The sequence below is a fragment of the Ammodytes marinus genome, assembly GCF_949987685.1.
Source record: "Ammodytes marinus genome assembly, chromosome: 24".
In the NCBI taxonomy this organism is placed as follows: Eukaryota; Metazoa; Chordata; class Actinopteri; order Uranoscopiformes; family Ammodytidae; genus Ammodytes; species Ammodytes marinus.
In genome coordinates, this window is record NC_137228.1 from 7,386,024 (window position 1) to 7,404,123 (window position 18,100).

General features: G+C 39.3%; 2 protein-coding genes across 2 annotated transcripts in view; one reads left to right on the top strand and one right to left on the bottom strand.

The window, feature by feature from the left end:
* The window catches only part of LOC307270031 (protein jagunal homolog 1-B), a 339,870-nt gene that overhangs the window by 299,659 nt on the left and 22,111 nt on the right, over window positions 1–18,100 (bottom strand). The window lies entirely within an intron of this gene.
* The window catches only part of LOC307270044 (ATP-binding cassette sub-family C member 4-like), a 35,603-nt gene that overhangs the window by 1,905 nt on the left and 15,598 nt on the right, over window positions 1–18,100 (top strand). Inside the window, exons 2-8 of the mRNA XM_080053174.1 lie at window positions 5,566–5,676; window positions 6,399–6,519; window positions 6,889–7,113; window positions 7,230–7,319; window positions 7,568–7,731; window positions 7,872–7,997; window positions 14,792–15,041. Of these exons, the coding sequence (XP_079909300.1) occupies window positions 5,566–5,676; window positions 6,399–6,519; window positions 6,889–7,113; window positions 7,230–7,319; window positions 7,568–7,731; window positions 7,872–7,997; window positions 14,792–15,041 (1,087 nt within the window). The remainder of the gene's footprint in view (window positions 1–5,565; window positions 5,677–6,398; window positions 6,520–6,888; window positions 7,114–7,229; window positions 7,320–7,567; window positions 7,732–7,871; window positions 7,998–14,791; window positions 15,042–18,100) is intronic.

Sequence of the window (18,100 nt, forward strand, 5' to 3'; positions counted from 1 at the left end):
ACATGTAAAACGAACGTAAGAGCCGCATGAAACGTTTGCGAACATGCACACACATAGGTATAAAAAAAAGTATAAAAAAAAAAAAAACGATAATCACATAATTTGATATGAACTGAAGAGCCGCACGAAGCTGGGCAAAGAGCCGCATGCGGCTCGCGAGCCGCGGGTTGGCCACCCCTGACCTACTGCATTGTGCTCTGCTCTTGTTCAGAGCAGATATCCTGCGTATTTATTGGTGTCACAGCATTGATATTCTGTGTATTTATTCCGTATTATTATTCCGCCCAATTCATGGCAGGCCGTATCTTCAACATGCTTCATTCCACAAACTTCCTTCAACTATCCTCATATTATGCCCATTTTTCACATTATTGCTTTCATTAAAAATTTTCTAAAAAATTCACAACTTCATAATTAATAAACAATTTAACCAAAATTATGAAACGTTTAAAATAGCTTCTTCTCACTCAAAATACATCCTACAAACTTGATTCAAGTATCCAAATATTCAGCATAGTTCAGCCATTAATATTATGATAAAAGTATGTTCATAACATTCATAACTTCAAAGAAAATTAACCATTTATGTTAATTAATATTTAATAAAAAATTATGATTCCTCCTACTCGTCCATACTTCATCGTAGAAACTCCATTCAAAGTTTTTCAGGTTTGTCTTGCACAGGAGCACGTTTCCATAATTCACTCTTTTTTCATAAAATTCATAACTTCAGAGATAATTAAAGGTTTATTACACCAAAAATCATCACCCGGAATGAATGGGGAAATTGGCTTCAAACAGGGTTGCAAAATTTCGGGAATTTTCAAAGTGGGAAACTTTCCATGGGAATTAACGGGAATTTATGGTAATCAATGGGAATTTGGGGAATAAACGGTAATTTACTAAATTTAAAGCAACCCAAATGCACTAAATCCTTCTATGTTATTTCAGTCCTGGCAAATGTTCTAGACTGTAAAAAGCAGTTTTTTCAACTACGATATATAATATTTATGAACATTTAACTTCAATTAAATGATTTTTTTAAAGCTTATTGAGACACCGAACTTGATATCATATATTGCTTTTTAATAGACCAGGTTTACAAATAATACTTACAAATAAATATGTTCAAATGTAATGTTCTTTTATTGTATGAGTTTGCATGGATGTCTGCCTATGACAAAACATAATGTTTATATGTTTAGATTTATGTTTGGATATGAAACAGATCGTTTGAATTACCACCATTTAGTAAATTCCTATAATTCCCAATTTTGAATATTCCCAAAATTCCCGAGCGAAAGTTCCCATGGAAAGTTTCCGGAAATTTACCGGAAACTTTCCACCCCTTTGCAACTTCTTCTTTCATTGTTAAAATTCAACCTTTTAAAAAAAAAAAGCATAGTTTTCAAATTAATCAGACATGTTGGACGCATGTAATATCAATTTGAGTGATATCTAGAGTGTAGGCATCAACTGGCAGAGTGGAGAAGAGGGAGAAAAAAAAACACCAGACATTCTCTCCCTCGCTGTCACTCACACAAACCTAACTCCTCATGGATAATTTCATTATCAGAATTTTGTCATTTTTGTTACGGTCGCAGAAATGTTTCTTTGGAGGCAAATGGACATACATATTGGGAGCTGTAAGCTTCTAAGCGAATAAATCAAAATAAAATAATATAATAAATCCTCTGTGTGTGTGTGTGTGTGTGTGTGTACCTGCAATCACTGCAGCTGCGCCCAGTTGCTGGCCATTCAATTCTTTAGTGTTACCTACTCAATTAATTGTGTTTAAGGGGCTATAGTGTAGTGGTTAGTACAGTGGGTTTGGGTCGATAAGGCTGGGGTTGGAGACCCGAATCAAACATGACATTTTATTATGCTATGTGTTAGTGGCATGACTCAGACTAAGCATGGGTGGCAAAGTGCGTAGTACTGTCTACCCTGGAATACAAAGATTTCCGGTTCAAATCCCGGTTACTGCAAGATTTTAGACTTACACAGATTTTCTTCTAACTTTGCACAGATGTTGATTATGACTCAATTATGACCTCAAAGGAGTTTAAAGGTCAAATTTCATGGTCATAATTCATTCATAATTTCAGCTAGAAAGTCCATTCAAACTTTCAAATATTAAAATGTTTTCATACATTGCATTATTCATCCATTCTCTTCATTAAGATACAGTATATTCATCCTTCGTTCTTCATCAGCATTCAGCAGTGAAGCTTATTCAGCAACGTTACCATCTGTACAATGCAGGCCTGCAGAGACAGATGACTGGGCCCCTGAAAAGGTCCAGTCAGTGGGCACCCTTTACTCATACTAAACTTGTATCAATGTGCATGATGCGCTAATTCCTACATAAACAAATACCTGTACACAGGGCCGGTTCTAGCCAGTTAGATTAGGGTGGGCTACTGGAAATAATAGTGAGCAGAGATACTGAAGATGCTCGCACGCGGTGTGCGTGAGCAGCATTGTTTGCCCTTGCAAGATCTCTGCGCCTGCTTTTTGGCACATTTACTGTAATGTAAGCTATCATCAATATATAATACATAGCTAACACTTGTTTGGTTGAATAAATGTCACCTGAAACAATATAATTAAGGCAAGAACATATCTATGGCTTTCTCTCCATATAGAAATTATTAATTTTTTAAATGCCAAATCCTATAAAAGGTGAAATATTTACCCTTAAAGTTAGTTCTCAAGGGCCAGAGAATCCTTGCTTAGTTTGTAGTTTTTAATTAAAATTCCGATGATACATTTCTTAGGGCATATTGATCATTTCGCACCTGTGCCCTATGAAAGGATATTCAGAACTTGCGACAGTGAAATAAAGTACCTTATCCTCCAAATTTTACAAGCACATCAGGGATACTTTGATCAAATGTATTTACTCTGTTACCATTAACCACTTCAATTGAAATCATTTAAAATGGGTTGTGTTGTTGCTTTAAGGCAGATCGTACTATAGTACTTTTCAGTCATGGGACGGGGCCGTTGCCTGAGTGTGCAAAAAAAACAGTGGCACCTTTTTTCACTTTTACGACAATTCGACAAACGTTCTCCTTTTCCGGATAACAAATCCGGAGCAAATTTATTTTTGATATTTTTATATCCAGTCTTTTTCTCTACGTTACTCTGATTATATTAACTCCAAAGGTGAATTGCATTACGTCTGATGTCATTATCAGGACAATAGACATACATTCCAGTTGGTAAAAGCATTTGAACCACCCTATAGAAAAGGAACAGTGTTAGTTGAGGTGAGGCTGAGATGAGCATAACCTAGGACAGGGGTGGCCAACCCGCGGCTCGCGAGCCGCATGCGGCTCTTTGCCCAGCTTCGTGCGGCTCTTCAGTTCATATCAAATTATGTGATTATCATTTTTTAAATTTTTTTTATACTTTTTTTATACCCATGTGTGTGCATGTTCGCAAACGTTTCATGCGGCTCTTACGTTCGTTTTACATGTTGTCTATTATTTAATTTTTTATTTTATTAATGTGTAGGCCCTATGTGTATGCCTGTTCGCAAATGTTTAATTGAGGACGCAACATAACGTTCGCAAACGTTTGGTGCGGACGCAACATAAAACTGCCCGCTCAGCTTGGAGGGAGGTTTTCCGTGAGTAAACTATTTGTGTCAAGTTCGCTCCGAAACAGAGTGGGAGAGTTCATATTTTTTGTTGAACGTTATGGCAGGCCATTCTGCCTTATATGCCAGGTGTCATTTGCGCATTTCAAGGCTTCAAATCTTCGGCGCCACTTCAGCTCTCTCCATGCTAAAAGTAAGTCCCACAAAGCAACATGCATAGTAAGAGAAAAACGCTATTTTAAATTGTTATATTTTTGTTTGTGGACTTGGTTGAACTGAGAGTTTGTGTGTGAGGCAGTGCACACAATGTTCATTGTTGAAAATGACTGCCCTGTCGTCTTTAGTACTGTAGGAGTCCAGTCCTGTCATTATCACAGGGGCGGCCTTAACGATCTGGGGGCCCGTTTCAAGTCCTAGTGTGGGGCCCCCTGTTTTTTTTAATTTATTTATTTATTTTTTTATAAATAATGCATGTGCAAGCTCCCCGCGAAAATAAAAACGCCCCCCCCCCCCCCTGAAATCTTACTGGCCACCCCAGTGCCCCCCCCCCCAGTTCAAATGTTATTTTTTATATTAATTTTATTTTTTTAATTACATTTTTTTCCTGATATGTATCCTAGTGCAGAGATATGTATTTTTTTTTCTTTCTTAACTTTTTTTGATAGGTAGTTGCCAAGTTCATCACACAAACACTCCAATCCACTGATATGAGATCAGTTTGCAATTTTCAATTACTAAATTAATGGTAGGACTGTGGCCACTAGAACTGGTCTCTGGTCAGCAAAGGTCTTGAAAATAGCATAAGTGTGCTTGTGACATGCGTGCCACCCATGCATGTGTATAGGCACGTGTCCCAGCAGATTTTTGAAATCTGAATAAAAAAAATAAAGTTTTAGTTAGCGAGTGTAACATGTTCTTAGCAAGGGCAGACTTTCATAAATAAAGGTTTATTTTTTTAGCAAGATATTTGGTCAAAAGCTAGTGGTCATCCGTCCCTCTGTGCAGGTGTTAGGCATCTGGCTGCTAGCAAGTTATGTTGTCTTGCTAATTTTACTATTCATCTGAGCTGAAATAAATATTGACTTTTTCCTTTATTATCTTCGCCAGAATGCATCAGAATGCTTAGATTACATGTTAAAAACACAAAAAAATCTTCTGGGGGGGGATGCCCCCAGATCCCCCTTCAGGGGTTTAGTTTTCTGACAAACATTACAATGGATACTAACATGATTTGGGCATTTGGGATTATAAATCATCTTTGAATTGGTTGTACAGCATATCACATGCTATTCATTCAGGGGTGCGATGGCCACCCCACTCTAACTCTGTGGCCCACCTTGGCCACCCCCAGTCAAAATTTCCTGGAATCGCCACTGTGTGTACCCGTGTGTACGTTGTGGCTCTTTGCAGTAACACAGTAAAAAATGTGGCTCTTTGTCTCTGACTGGTTGGCCACCCCTGACCTAGGAGAAACATGGCAACACAGTTTGATCCAGATAATACCGGTTGACATGTTGTTCTACAAACAAAGCTGGTTTTACAAGCAGTCAACTGACAAGGCACGTGCATATGTTAATAGAAGGAGAGATGACACCCTGCCCTTCTGCCCTATTACTGAGTCAGGTAAGGCGTTTTCCTTGTTTTCTTATGCACGAAACATGTCCGTGCAAAAGAGGTTTGTGTAAATATTTGATTCCTGAGTCTATTATTAGAAGCACTTAGTCATAAAGAGAGCCTGAGGGCATGAGGAAGCAGATGTTGTCAAAGGACTGTTGCATCACACACATTAGGCCTACTGGTGTTGGCCTCTCCGTGGCTCACACTAGCAGGCAAATATATATATAATATATATATATATATATATATATATATATATATATATATATATATATATATATATATATATATATATATATATACCCACTGTGATTGATATTCTCTTTAACTGTGTGTTTCAGCTGGTTGTCTCCGTTGATGCACCATGGCTACAAACAGAGGCTGGAGGAAAGCGACATGTACAGCGTTCTCCCTGAGGATTGCTCCGGAACACTGGGAGAAACACTCCATAGGTACTGAGTGACTGTGACATGCAAAAAACCAACGTGAGACGGTTGTAAAAGTGTCAGTTAAAAGACAACAGTTTTGAGCCGTTTCAGTAATGATGAGCACACACATTCTTTTGCCAGTATTGTTAAACTCATTATCCACAGTTGGCAGAAGGCTTCTGTTCACAGACTGTCCATTGTGTGACCATTCACACACTGCCAGTCCAACAGTACCTGTAGGGTCAGAGCATCATGTACTGGCTGTACTGTTTATACAATGTGTCTGTATGAACTTTTTGTATTACACTCTTTTCAGACATGTTTGAATTAATATTCAAATTTGGCAACTTCTAACTAATATGCGTACATTTGCATCTCTTTAAAAAACAAAAATCTAAATGTTGGATGAAGCCAGATTTGAAATCTTATTTCATTTTCTACAATATATTAGTGTCCAAACAGCCGTTTTTTTAAATGTATAATTTAAAAAAATATGAAGAAAATGTCTTATAAATAAGCAAAGCAAAATGCACATGTTGAACCTTTAATTTATACTAGTATGGAAGAAGACATGCTATGAAGCAAAATAGACAAACATCTAAAAAATTACTGCTTAAAATAAATTTCACTCATGAGCTGTGATAAACATTCTACATCATTTGATTTGACACACAAAGGACTTATCATCAGACAGTTACTTTTCTCCCCTGCAGTATTACTGTGTTGTTTCATGTCATTCGTTGCAGAATGTGGTCCCGTGAAGTAAGAAAGGCTACAAAGGAACTTAAGAAGCCAAGCCTCACCAGAGTGCTAATTCAGTGCTATGGGAAGTCCTATGCTGTAGCTGGGTTCTTTGTATTTTCACTGGTATGTTCTTGTTATGTAATGCGTTCTTTACATAATCACTGACCTTTTTATATATATATATATATATATATACAGCTCTGGAAAAAATTATAACCCACTCCAAATATTCAGTGTCTCTCGTTTTACTATTTATAGGCATATGTTTGAGTAGAATGAACATATTGGTTTTATAATAAAAACTACTGACAACATTTCTAAAAAAATCCAATAAATCATTTTTTCATTAAGAGCATTTTCAATAAGTAATGTAGAGATGAAGATTGAAGAAAAAAGCAGACTGGTCTCTTATTTTTTCCGTAGCTGTATATAAAACAAAAACACACATATTCAGTGCCAGTGATGTATTTCTTCACACTCTGTGTCATAAAGGAGGTGATTAAAGTGATCCAACCACTTCTTATGTGGAAAATCATCCAATTCTTTGAGTCTTACGAGCCGGAGGACCGGAGAGCTCTTCACATGGCGTACGGTTACGCTGCTGCCATGTCCCTGTCTGCCTTTGGAATGACCATCCTCCAGCATCTCTACTACTACCACGTCCTGAGACTGGGCATGAAGATCCGAGTGGCCGTTTGTCATGTCATATACAGGAAGGTCTGTGAAGAGTTATCACGGTTTGCAGCCTAGACAATTTTTTTCTCTCCCAGAAATATGCTGTGAGAGCTCTTACCAGTTGTTCCTTATCAGACACAGCACATTTTTCTTTTCAGGCTCTCGGCCTCAGCAGCGAATCAATGGGCCGAACAACCACCGGGCAGATTGTGAACCTCATTTCAAACGACGCCAATCGTTTTGATGAGGTAAGGTGACTCCAGTAGACTTAATAGGTCATTCACGCCTGTCTTGTGTGTCTGTCTATCTCTCAGGCACTAGGTCAGCCTTCTAGCCTTTGAGGAGACACTTAGGCCAGCTGTATTATTTTGATTGGCTGATGTTCATTCATTTATTCAGATGTTTGAACCATGTTATGACCTGCATTTTGAAGACATCACACATAGACATCCATGAGTGTTAGAACTGTGCTGATGACGAACCATTGTCTATATAGATCACACTCAATCTGCACTACCTGTGGATTGGACCTATTCAAGCCATAGTGATCATCGTCTTCCTTTGGTACGAGATCGGCCCCTCATGTCTGGCAGGTGTGGCAGCCATTGCCCTAATGATGCCCATACAGACCTGGTTTGGAAATCTCTTTGGCATCTTCAGGTAGGAAACCAAATTAATAAAGAAGTACCAGGTTGTCTCCGATAATGGATTCATTCAATAATACCAATGTGTAAAAAAAAAAAAAAAAAAAAAATGTATCCACTTTGAGATTTCCAAAAAAAAAAGATTATTTTTTGCAGGAGCAAAACGGCTGTAATTACTGACAACAGAATCCGCATCATGAACGAAATAGTGTCTGGCATGAGGATCATCAAGATGTATGCCTGGGAGAAACCGTTCTCAGCCCTTGTGACTGAAGTCAGAAGGTAAAGTTCATGTGTCTGTGGTTTTGCAGGAAAAATTAGAATAGCAGATAGATTACTTTCTGACTTTAACTTGCAAGTGATACTCTATACTCATCACAAGTGCCCCAAAAATGATTGAAGAATATGGATAATGGTATTAATATCAGTGATTCTTGAGAAGTGGGACAAAACGGGGTGCAATGTTGAAAAAATACAAACCTTATGTTGAGGCAAATTAAATTACATGTATGTATCCAACATATACTAAGCTACTGAGCTAAGGTTTGACACAACCTCCCAGCTTTTGTCCTTTTTATCAAAATGGACTTTTTACCTTGCTTCTCCTTTTTAACATTCTTCTCCTTATTTTGTGTCAACTCCGTCAGACACCAAAAAACACAAATAAATGTTCCCTAATTTTATGCTAGACCCATGAGATGTATAGTGATCACAAATATTCACCAACACTGATAGTGTTGTTTTAGATATCTGACGGTGTTGACATATTTAACGTTTCTTAAACAGAACAAATAGTTTTTCTAGTAGTAGTTTGGTTTTTCTGTTGATGATAGGTGCTAGTATGAACTACTTAAGGAAAATAAAATTATCAAAACATTTCATATAACTTCTTCAGAAATTGTAAGTCAGTGTTGACATATCATGGTTGTGACGCAGGACTTTCAAGATTTGTAATGTAAAATATTCTAAAACTACAACACTAATCAGAGCCTGTCTGACTCTAATGTACTCTGCACAGATAGCTTGTGACAACAGGTCCTTCACGGAGACAGCTGCCCCTCATAGTGCCTGATTTTATTACATTTAATGAAATGTCTGACGGTGGTGACAAAGTGTCCCCCCACTTAGAAACCTTATAAAACATGAATGTGTTGTAGAATTTTTTTTTTATTGATATGAGAGGTTATTTAGTGTTGCCTTTGATGAAAACCATTAAAGTACATTTTTAATAGGTTTTATTGCATATGAAAGATTGAAACCTTCTCTGAGGACAAACTGTTTTTGACGTCATGAGAAGATAACAAGTGTCATAAATTTGACATAATAATAGTAAAATTTAATTTAAGGAGATAATTGTGCTCCAGACACTCTATTCTTAATCCCTAATAACATCTAGGGGACGCCCTACCAACTGAGCTAAGGGCGCCCCCTAAATACTTTTTATTTTTAAAGATAACAGCAGTTACATTTTGTCCCAGCCTTTTGTCCCGGTTCTCAAGAATCACTGATATATGAACTCCTAGTTGGTTACTATAGAAATATTGTACTCAGTTTGACTCGAGCTGTGTGATTGAATGTGCATTAACAACATTTGCTCAGTTTAAAATCTTACCCCATCAACACCAAATGAGAGGACCAATAGGATGAGTGCATTGAGTTTGTCTGCTATTAACCAGTTCAGTAACCAACATCTTTAACTAACCCATAGTCTGACAAGAGCCTGATACGAGAGCCATCTGATGCATCAGACAGTGTCAAAGGGCTAAATGGCATTTAGAAGCAGACATATTGGTCTTCATCCCGGGAATACACAGCAGTCTTCAGTTGTGTATATTTGTGCCGGATAGGCTTTTTGGATTATAAAGCTGTTGAGAACACAGTTAATGGGATTAAAGTTAAAACTCTTCAGCATTCACCATGTGGAAAATGTCTTCTTGCTTTGTTAAAAACCAGTGAGGTTGTCATCAGTAACAGCTTTAAGGATAATGTTTGATAATGATATGATAATGTGGCAATTCCTATCATAAAACAAGTTTGGAATTTGTTATATTTAATAAAGGAATTCAGAGTACAACAGAATTGTTTTTACAGCTCTGCTTCAGATGTCCCTTTTTCCTCGGAGGGTTATGACACCCCAGCACTTTAAACCCTCAGTTTATAGTAAATGAACAAAAAGATAACCAAGGGAGAAACTATCCACACATACAGTGTGACCTTTAACCTCTGTTCTCGTTTCTGAGTTTACTCTTCCCAGCTGATTTATGACCACAATACTTCCATCCATCTCCTTCCGCTTATCTGCCCCAGCAAGGGACTCCAAACTTAAAAACACACATTAAACAGCTCTGGCTGGGGGATCCAGCGCTGTCCCCAGGACAGGACATGGATATCTAATTTCTCCACCTATTCCTGGGTCTTCCTCCTCCCAGCTGAATGTGCCTGGAACACCTCCCTAGGGAGGCTGCATGGTGCATGCTTACCAGATGCCCCAACCAGCTCAACTGGCTCTTTTCTACACAGAGCATGGTTCTCACCCCATCTCTAAGGTAGACAACCTGTCCACCCTCCTGAGAAAAGCCCTTTTTGCCGCTTGTGCCCACGATCTAGTTATTTGGGTCATGAACCAGCCCTCATGACCACAAATGAGAGTAGGAATGCCGTTAACTTAATCCTCCTTCCATCAAGCTGACGTTCCAGTCCTGGCTGTGCCTGGCACTCTGCTATAAGCCTATCTAAGTCTCACATTAATTATGGACATTGGAGAAGAGGATTGTGGTATATTACACAATGTTTAACTCGAGTGCAGAGCCCCCACCCTTCTGTGTGGGTTACACAACCTCCTAGGTCAGGGTGACATTATGTGCTGTCCCACTCATGTGGCATGCATAAATAACTGAAAGCTTGCCAGATTACTGTGTTACTTATTCAGTTATGTATTCACTTTCTGTTGTTACATTCGTTCACCTCTTACTATTTAACCTGACCTCCAGCACTTTTATCTTTTTTCTTTTTCTCGGGGGGAGGAAAACCATGTTTGAGGGGATAGTGGAAAAAGAGTGAGAGGAACGAGGGGGAGGATTGATTGATTGATTGTCTTTATTTCGTAAAGAGCTTTTGTATGTGTTTCCCCAGATTTCTGAACAGTAATACAAATATGGTAATATTAATGAGTTATAAAGAATATGGAGTGATTTATTATTCAGGAAGTGCTTAGCTTTGGACAGGACTGAAATGCTTCTTGATAGTTTGGTTTGTATGTGTTTTATATGAGGTTTCCAGCAAATTCTGTCGTCAATGATTACCCCCAGAAATTTGTTTTCATATACCCTTTCTAAGTTTACACCCTCTATTTGTACCTCAATGTTTTCTGATTGTTTACAGTTTCCAAATATCATAATTTTAGTTTTATTTAGGTTTAGAGATAACTTATTTCTGTCAAACCATTTTTTTAGTTTGCTAATCTCTGCGGTCAATGTGGACAGAAGTTGCTGCAAATTTTCCCCAGAAACCAGTATATTTGTGTCATCCGCAAAAAGTATACATTTTAGAGATTTCGATACATTGCAAATATCATTGATATACAAGTTAAATAACACTGGTCCCAGCACTGACCCCTGCGGAACCCCACACACGATGTCCAAGCATTCTGACTTAAATCCATCCATCATCACAAATTGTTGCCTTCTCTCTAAATAGCTCCTCACCCAATTCAAAACTACCCCCCGGATCCCATATAAAAAAAAAAAAATTATAATTATAATTTTTTTTTTTTTTTTTTTTTTTTTAATTAAAAAGGAAAAAGAGATGGTCCGGGCCCCCCCCAAAATAGTTTATTTTTTTTTAAAGTTCATGATAATCATTACATTACAAAAAATATATAAATTAGTTATGAACAGGCCCATCGTTGTTTTTTCTTAATTGTGTAACCTATCCAGGGGTGGATTACTGCACAGGCACACCGGGCACAGGCCCAGGGGCCCAAGGGCTCAGGGGGGCCCTTAGCCAGAGATACTGATAGTAACTTGTCATGTTGCATAGTCAAAGAGCTCAGTCACTGATGTCAATAACAGGGTCCAAAAAGGAATAGCCTAAATATAAGTACTCATTAAAATGTAACAAGATAGAAATCATCATGGGCCCCTCAACTAGTAGGGGAGAAATACAAAAGCAAGTTAAAAACAACAGCATTAGTAGCTCTGTCTAAGGGGGTTGAAGGCCCCCTCACACATACACAAATAAACTTTATATGTGTGAATTCTAAATTGTTCATATCCACCCTTTATCTGTTGCATTTCAACAGATAAAGGGTGGATATGAACAATTTAGAATGGTTTTATGGTTTGTTTTTGTACATTTTTCTGCAACCCAGTTAATGAAATAATCTATATTGGAGCCTGGAGTTCTGTACAGGCAACTCACAGTGATGTTTTTCTTTTTTCCATTAATATTTCAATTGTAACACATTCTAAAACATCATTTATCACTGTTGACATGTTTTCTACTACCTTGTAGGTGAGATTTTTATCTACAAACAAAGCCACACCACCTCCATTCTTGCTTTCTCTGTTTTTACAAATCATTTCATACCCTTCGAGTTCAAAGTCCATGCCCCTTTCATTGTTAATCCAGGTTTCTGAAATGGCAATAATGTTGAATGGCTGGGAGAATTGTCCGAGGTAATACTTTATGTTGTGAAAATTGGCATACAGGCTTCTGCTATTGAAATGAATGATTGAAAGTTTATGACTGGTCTTGATGGTATTATTGAATTGTTCTTCATTGTAGTAGTGGCAGTCATTGTTTATGCTGTGAAAGAAATTAGTCTCGGGATCTATATCATTTTCAATGTCATGTGCGTGATAGTTACTGTGTTGAAAGGTCCGTAGTTCCACATCCTCATAATCAGCAATCCTTTGTGATAAATCATTATGTCCGGGATATGTGTGAGTTGTGTTTGTCATCAGAGTGCATTTAACGTACCTGGTTTGTAGATTATGTGCGTATCTGGATTATGCCTGAGATAAATGTGTTATTTAAACATCTCTTGGTGGATTCGGTGTACTGGTACGGGGGTGGATAACCAGCTTGTCGTGGCGTAAGTAGGCTATATCCCCCCTCTCTCTTGCAGCTCTTAGCTCTGGCATCAGCTCTTTCCTTTTTTGCCTCACAGATTCTGTGAAATCTTCATTTATATAGATTCTAGTTCCTTTGAGTGCTTTAGTGCGCTGTAGGATGGATGTTCTGTCCTTGTGTCGGAGGAATTTAACCACGATCGGCCTTGGTCGTTCACCTCCAGGTTTCCCTGTGCGATGAGCCCTCTCCACCTCCACGTCATGCTGCAGCTGCAGCTTGTCAGCCAGCACCTTCTTCACCTTTTCCTCTGCCTCTGCCCAGGTCTCTCCTGGTGATTCAGCGATGCCATCTATCACCAGGTTGTTACGTCTGGACTGTCCCTCAAGGTACTCCATCTTGTCCGTGGCAACCAGCAGACTCTCACACATTTTGTACAGGTCTGTCTGGGTCGCGCTGCAGCGCTCGGTTTGTTGCGCGTTGGAATTCTTCATGTCATCTACCTCTTTCTGCGTATACTGCAGGCTGGTTTTAATGTCATGTAATTCCATTGATAGCGCATCTAAGCGTGTATTGGTTGTGCCCGTTATATCCTTCACAAAGCCTCTGAAGTTGTCACTTTGTTGTTTTATCAGCGCCATAAACATTTCTTTCTGTTTGAGAAGTAACTCGCTCACCTGGGAAAGGGGTACGTACTCCTAGGAGGAGGATGAGGTTAGACTAGGGTTGGGAAGGAAAGAGAGCTATTTGTAGTTTCACCATCCCATCCTGTCTATAGTGTATCTGTGTAAGTCTAATGAATAAATCAGCCATTTACAGAAGACGCAGCCTGTAGACCTAAAGTTATTTGTCACACCCAAAGTGTGCACGCGTTAATGTTTTGCAAAGCTCAGTAAGTTTTCCTATGGTCGTTAAAGAAAAAGAGCACCAAGCCCAACCCAGAGGACCCTGCATACATTTCTTTGAAAACTCTCTGACACTTTGAAAACCCCCTGGTGTAGAGTAATAGCCTGGCCTGTGATTAGGTTGACAACACACACACACACACAGTGATTGACATTGTCAATGTTTAACCCTGTCGTTAGCCTAGAGTGCTATGTTGATGAGAAGCTTCATCATCATTTAAATGTTGGGTAAGTGAGTGTCGTGGAGTTCAGGAGGGGAGTTAGTAAGGTCAAAAACATCCCCTTGCATAATTTCATAATTTTTAAGGAATAATCTGTGACTTTGTGCAGTGTCCAGACCCCTGTGTTGGGAACCAATCTTGTACAATAAAATATATTTCTATATTTAGGCTTTAAAACAGTTCATTTTGCTTCAATTATGTGAAATGAATGTTTGACTTGACCTTTAAAGGAATAATGCGTAAAAAATGAGTTTTATTTGTCATTAACACACATGTAGATTCACTGAAACAGTGTAGAGGATTACTGAAATTGCATATCCCCTCCCACACCACACACATGCACTTCCTCAGAGGGGGGCCTCGTGCCGGGTCAGCCGTGTTGCGGCGCCCCTGGAGCAGTTCAGAGGTTAAGTGTCTTGCTCAAGGACCCAATGGTAGAGATGCTGGGCACCGTAGATGTAATAGCAGCCACCACTAGTTTTACAAATAACACCCTCCTGTCCGGTGCCGGGTATCCAACCAGAGGCCTCATGGTTACTGGTGGTCCCCTCTACTCCAGGCCTTTGGACCACACACGATGTGGAGTAGAGGGATGTGGATACAGCTGTGTTAGCTCCCTGAATTATGTGTCATCCAAATTTTGAGTGCCAGTGTTTGGCTTATCACGTGTGGAGTTAGCATCCAATGTCTGCCTTAGGTCTAGCAGTGTTTTTGGGTTCTGTTTAGCATGGGTAGTTGTGTCACTCGTTTCCACCAGAGTCAGATGGTTGTCCCGAGTTCAGGTGGTGGAACGAGGGGGAATATTTTTCGAGATATGTCAATGCACATCTGACTGTATGTGTCCCAACTCCTCTCCATATTGTTGTCGTCATTTTTCCAGGAAGGAGATCAGTCAGATCATGAAGAGCTCCTACCTACGAGGATTCAACATGGCGTCCTACTTTGCCAGCAGCAAGATCATCGTGTTTGTCACCTTCACGGTGTACGCTCTCCTGGGCAACACTATCACCGCCAGCCGAGTGTTTGTCACAGTCTCTCTCTACGGCACCATCAAGCTCACCGTCACCCTGTTCCTTCCACTGGCCGTCGAGAAGTTGTCGGAGACCATCGTCAGCATTCGCAGGATTAAGGTAATTCTAGTTTCTTCTATGAATGACGGCATTTTGTGCAGAGATGTTCCTGGAAGTCATATAATGTCTAACTGTACATTTAAGCGAGCATTGCTAATGTTCAGTTTACACATACAAGAAAATCTCTTTTGGTGCAAAAATGACTTGCTCAAGAGTTAATGTTAGTGGGGATTGTAGTATAGACGGACTGTCTAGACAGGTTATAGGTTTCTCTGTGTGTAGATTAACACCTTCCCAGAATTTCCTCCTGCTCGAGATTTTCCTGGACGGCATGTCATATGATGTCTAACTGTACATTTAAGCGAGCATTGCTAATGTTCAGTTTACACATTTACACATACAAGAAAATCTCTTTTGGTGCAAAAATGACTTGCTCAAGAGTTAATGTTAGTAGGGGTGGGAAAAAAAATCGATTTTCCGATTAATATCGATTCTCTCTCGAACGATTCTGAATCGATTCAGAAAAGTTAATCGATTTTTTTTTTTTATATATATTTTTTTATATATACAGGTCCTTCTCATATAATTAGCATATTGTGATAAAGTTGATTATTTTCCATAATGTAATGACAATAATTGAACTTTCATATATTTTAGATTCATTGCACACCAACTGAAATATTTCAGGTCTTTTGTTGTTTTAATACTGATGATTTTGGCATACAGCTCATGAAAACCCCAAATTCCTATCTCAGAAAATTAGCATATCATGAAAAGGTATCTAAAGGAGCTCTTAACCTAATCATCTGAATCAACTAATTAACTCTAAACACCTGCAAAAGATTCCTGAGGCTTTTAAAAACTCCCAGCCTGGTTCATTACTCAAAACCGCAATCATGGGTAAGACTGCCGACCTGACTGCTGTCCAGAAGGCCATCATTGACACCCTCAAGCAAGAGGGTAAGACACAGAAAGAAATTTCTGAGCGAATAGGCTGTTCCCAGAGTGCTGTATCAAGGCACCTCAGTGGGAAGTCTGTGGGAAGGAAAAAGTGTGGCAGAAAACGCTGCACAACCAGAAGAGGTGACCGGACCCTGAGGAGGATTGTGGAGAAGGGCCGATTCCAGACCTTGGGGGGACCTGCGGAAGCAGTGGACTGAGTCTGGAGTAGAAACATCCAGAGCCACCGTGCACAGGCGTGTGCAGGAAATGGGCTACAGGTGCCGCATTCCCCAGGTCAAGCCACTTTTGAACCAGAAACAGCGGCAGAAGCGCCTGACCTGGGCTACAGAGAAGCAGCACTGGACTGTTGCTCAGTGGTCCAAAGTACTTTTTTCAGATGAAAGCAAATTTTGCATGTCATTCGGAAATCAAGGTGCCAGAGTCTGGAGGAAGACTGGGGAGAAGGAAATGCCAAAATGCCTGAAGTCCAGTGTCAAGTACCCACAGTCAGTGATGGTCTGGGGTGCCATGTCAGCTGCTGGTGTTGGTCCACTGTGTTTTATCAAAGGCAGGGTCAGCTAGCTATCAGGAGATTTTGGAGCACTTCATGCTTCCATCTGCTGAAAAGCTTTATGGAGATGAAGATTTAATTTTTCAACAAGACCTGGCACCTGCTCACAGTGCCAAAACCACTGGTAAATGGTTTACTGACCATGGTATTACTGTGCTCAATTGGCCTGCCAACTCTCCTGACCTGAACCCCATAGAGAATCTGTGGGATATTGTGAAGAGGAAGTTGAGAGACACCAGACCCAGCACTGTGGATGAGCTTAAGGCCGCTATCGAAGCATCCTGGGCCTCCATAACACCTCAGCAGTGCCACAGGCTGATTGCCTCCATGCCACGCCGCATTGAAGCAGTCATTTCTGCGAAAGGATTCCCAACCAAGTATTGAGTGCATAACTGAACATGATTATTTGAAGGTTGACTTTTTTGTATTAAAAACACTTTTCTTTTATTGGTCGGATGAAATATGCTAATTTTTTGAGATAGAGATTTTTGGTTTTTCTTTACTTTTTTGCCAAAATCATCAATATTAAAACAATAAAAGGCTTGAACTACTTCAGTTGTGTGTAATGAATCTAAAATATATGAAAGTCTAATGTTTATCAGTACATTACAGAAAATATTGAACTTTATCACAATATGCTAATTATATGAGAAGAACCTGTATATTTTAGTTTTTTTGTGAATACTAATATTTCCTGTGCCATTGCGCATGCACACCACACATGTGCGAGTTGTTTCCAAAGTGGCTTCAAAAGGGCTGAGAGCAGCAAACCCATGACCTGCACCGGCTTTATCTCTGTTTACGTTTTTGTATGAGAGCTGAATTCCAAGCCATACTTTTTGTCCAATGTGTTGAAATGACATAGAAAATAGATAATAGAATAGAAATCCTATAGAAACATGATTTACGAGATTAGAAATAAAATAAAACTGAATCGGTTTAGTTTTTACATACTTCCATATTGTGTTGAAAGCTGCATTAATTATTGCACTGTTCATAGAAAGTCATATTTGTGACAAGAAAAGCTTTTCTCTTAATACAATATTAGAGAAGGCAATTCATCTGTTGATTGTCTTTAATGATCATCACAAAAGTAGGAAGTGATTAGCAAAGTCTGAGTAGCAAACTCAGATGTGCATATAAATATATTTTTGAAATTCACACATGGGTATGTACATAAAAAATGTTTTGCATTGAGATGCATTGAAAATCGATTTTGAATCGAATCGTTGACCTCTGAATCGGAATCGAATCGTGAGGTGCCAAGAGATTCCCACCCCTAGATTGTAGTATAGACGGACTGTCTAGACAGGTTATATGTTTCCTTGTGTGTAGATTAACACCTTCCCAGAATTTCCTCCTGCTCGAGATTTTCCTGGATGGCATGTCTGCCATATGATGTCTAACTGTACATTTAAGCGAGCATTGCTAATGTTCAGTTTTTAATGCCTCGTTTCCACCAAGTAGAGCGGGTCGGCTCGGAGCAGCTCAGAGCGGGACAGCTCGCTTTTAAGAGTCTCTGTGGTGTTTCCACCGCCGACCCTACCCTTACTGGTAGGGCGGGGCTTAGGCTGGACTGCGATAGCCGCCGCCAAAATATGGGTCA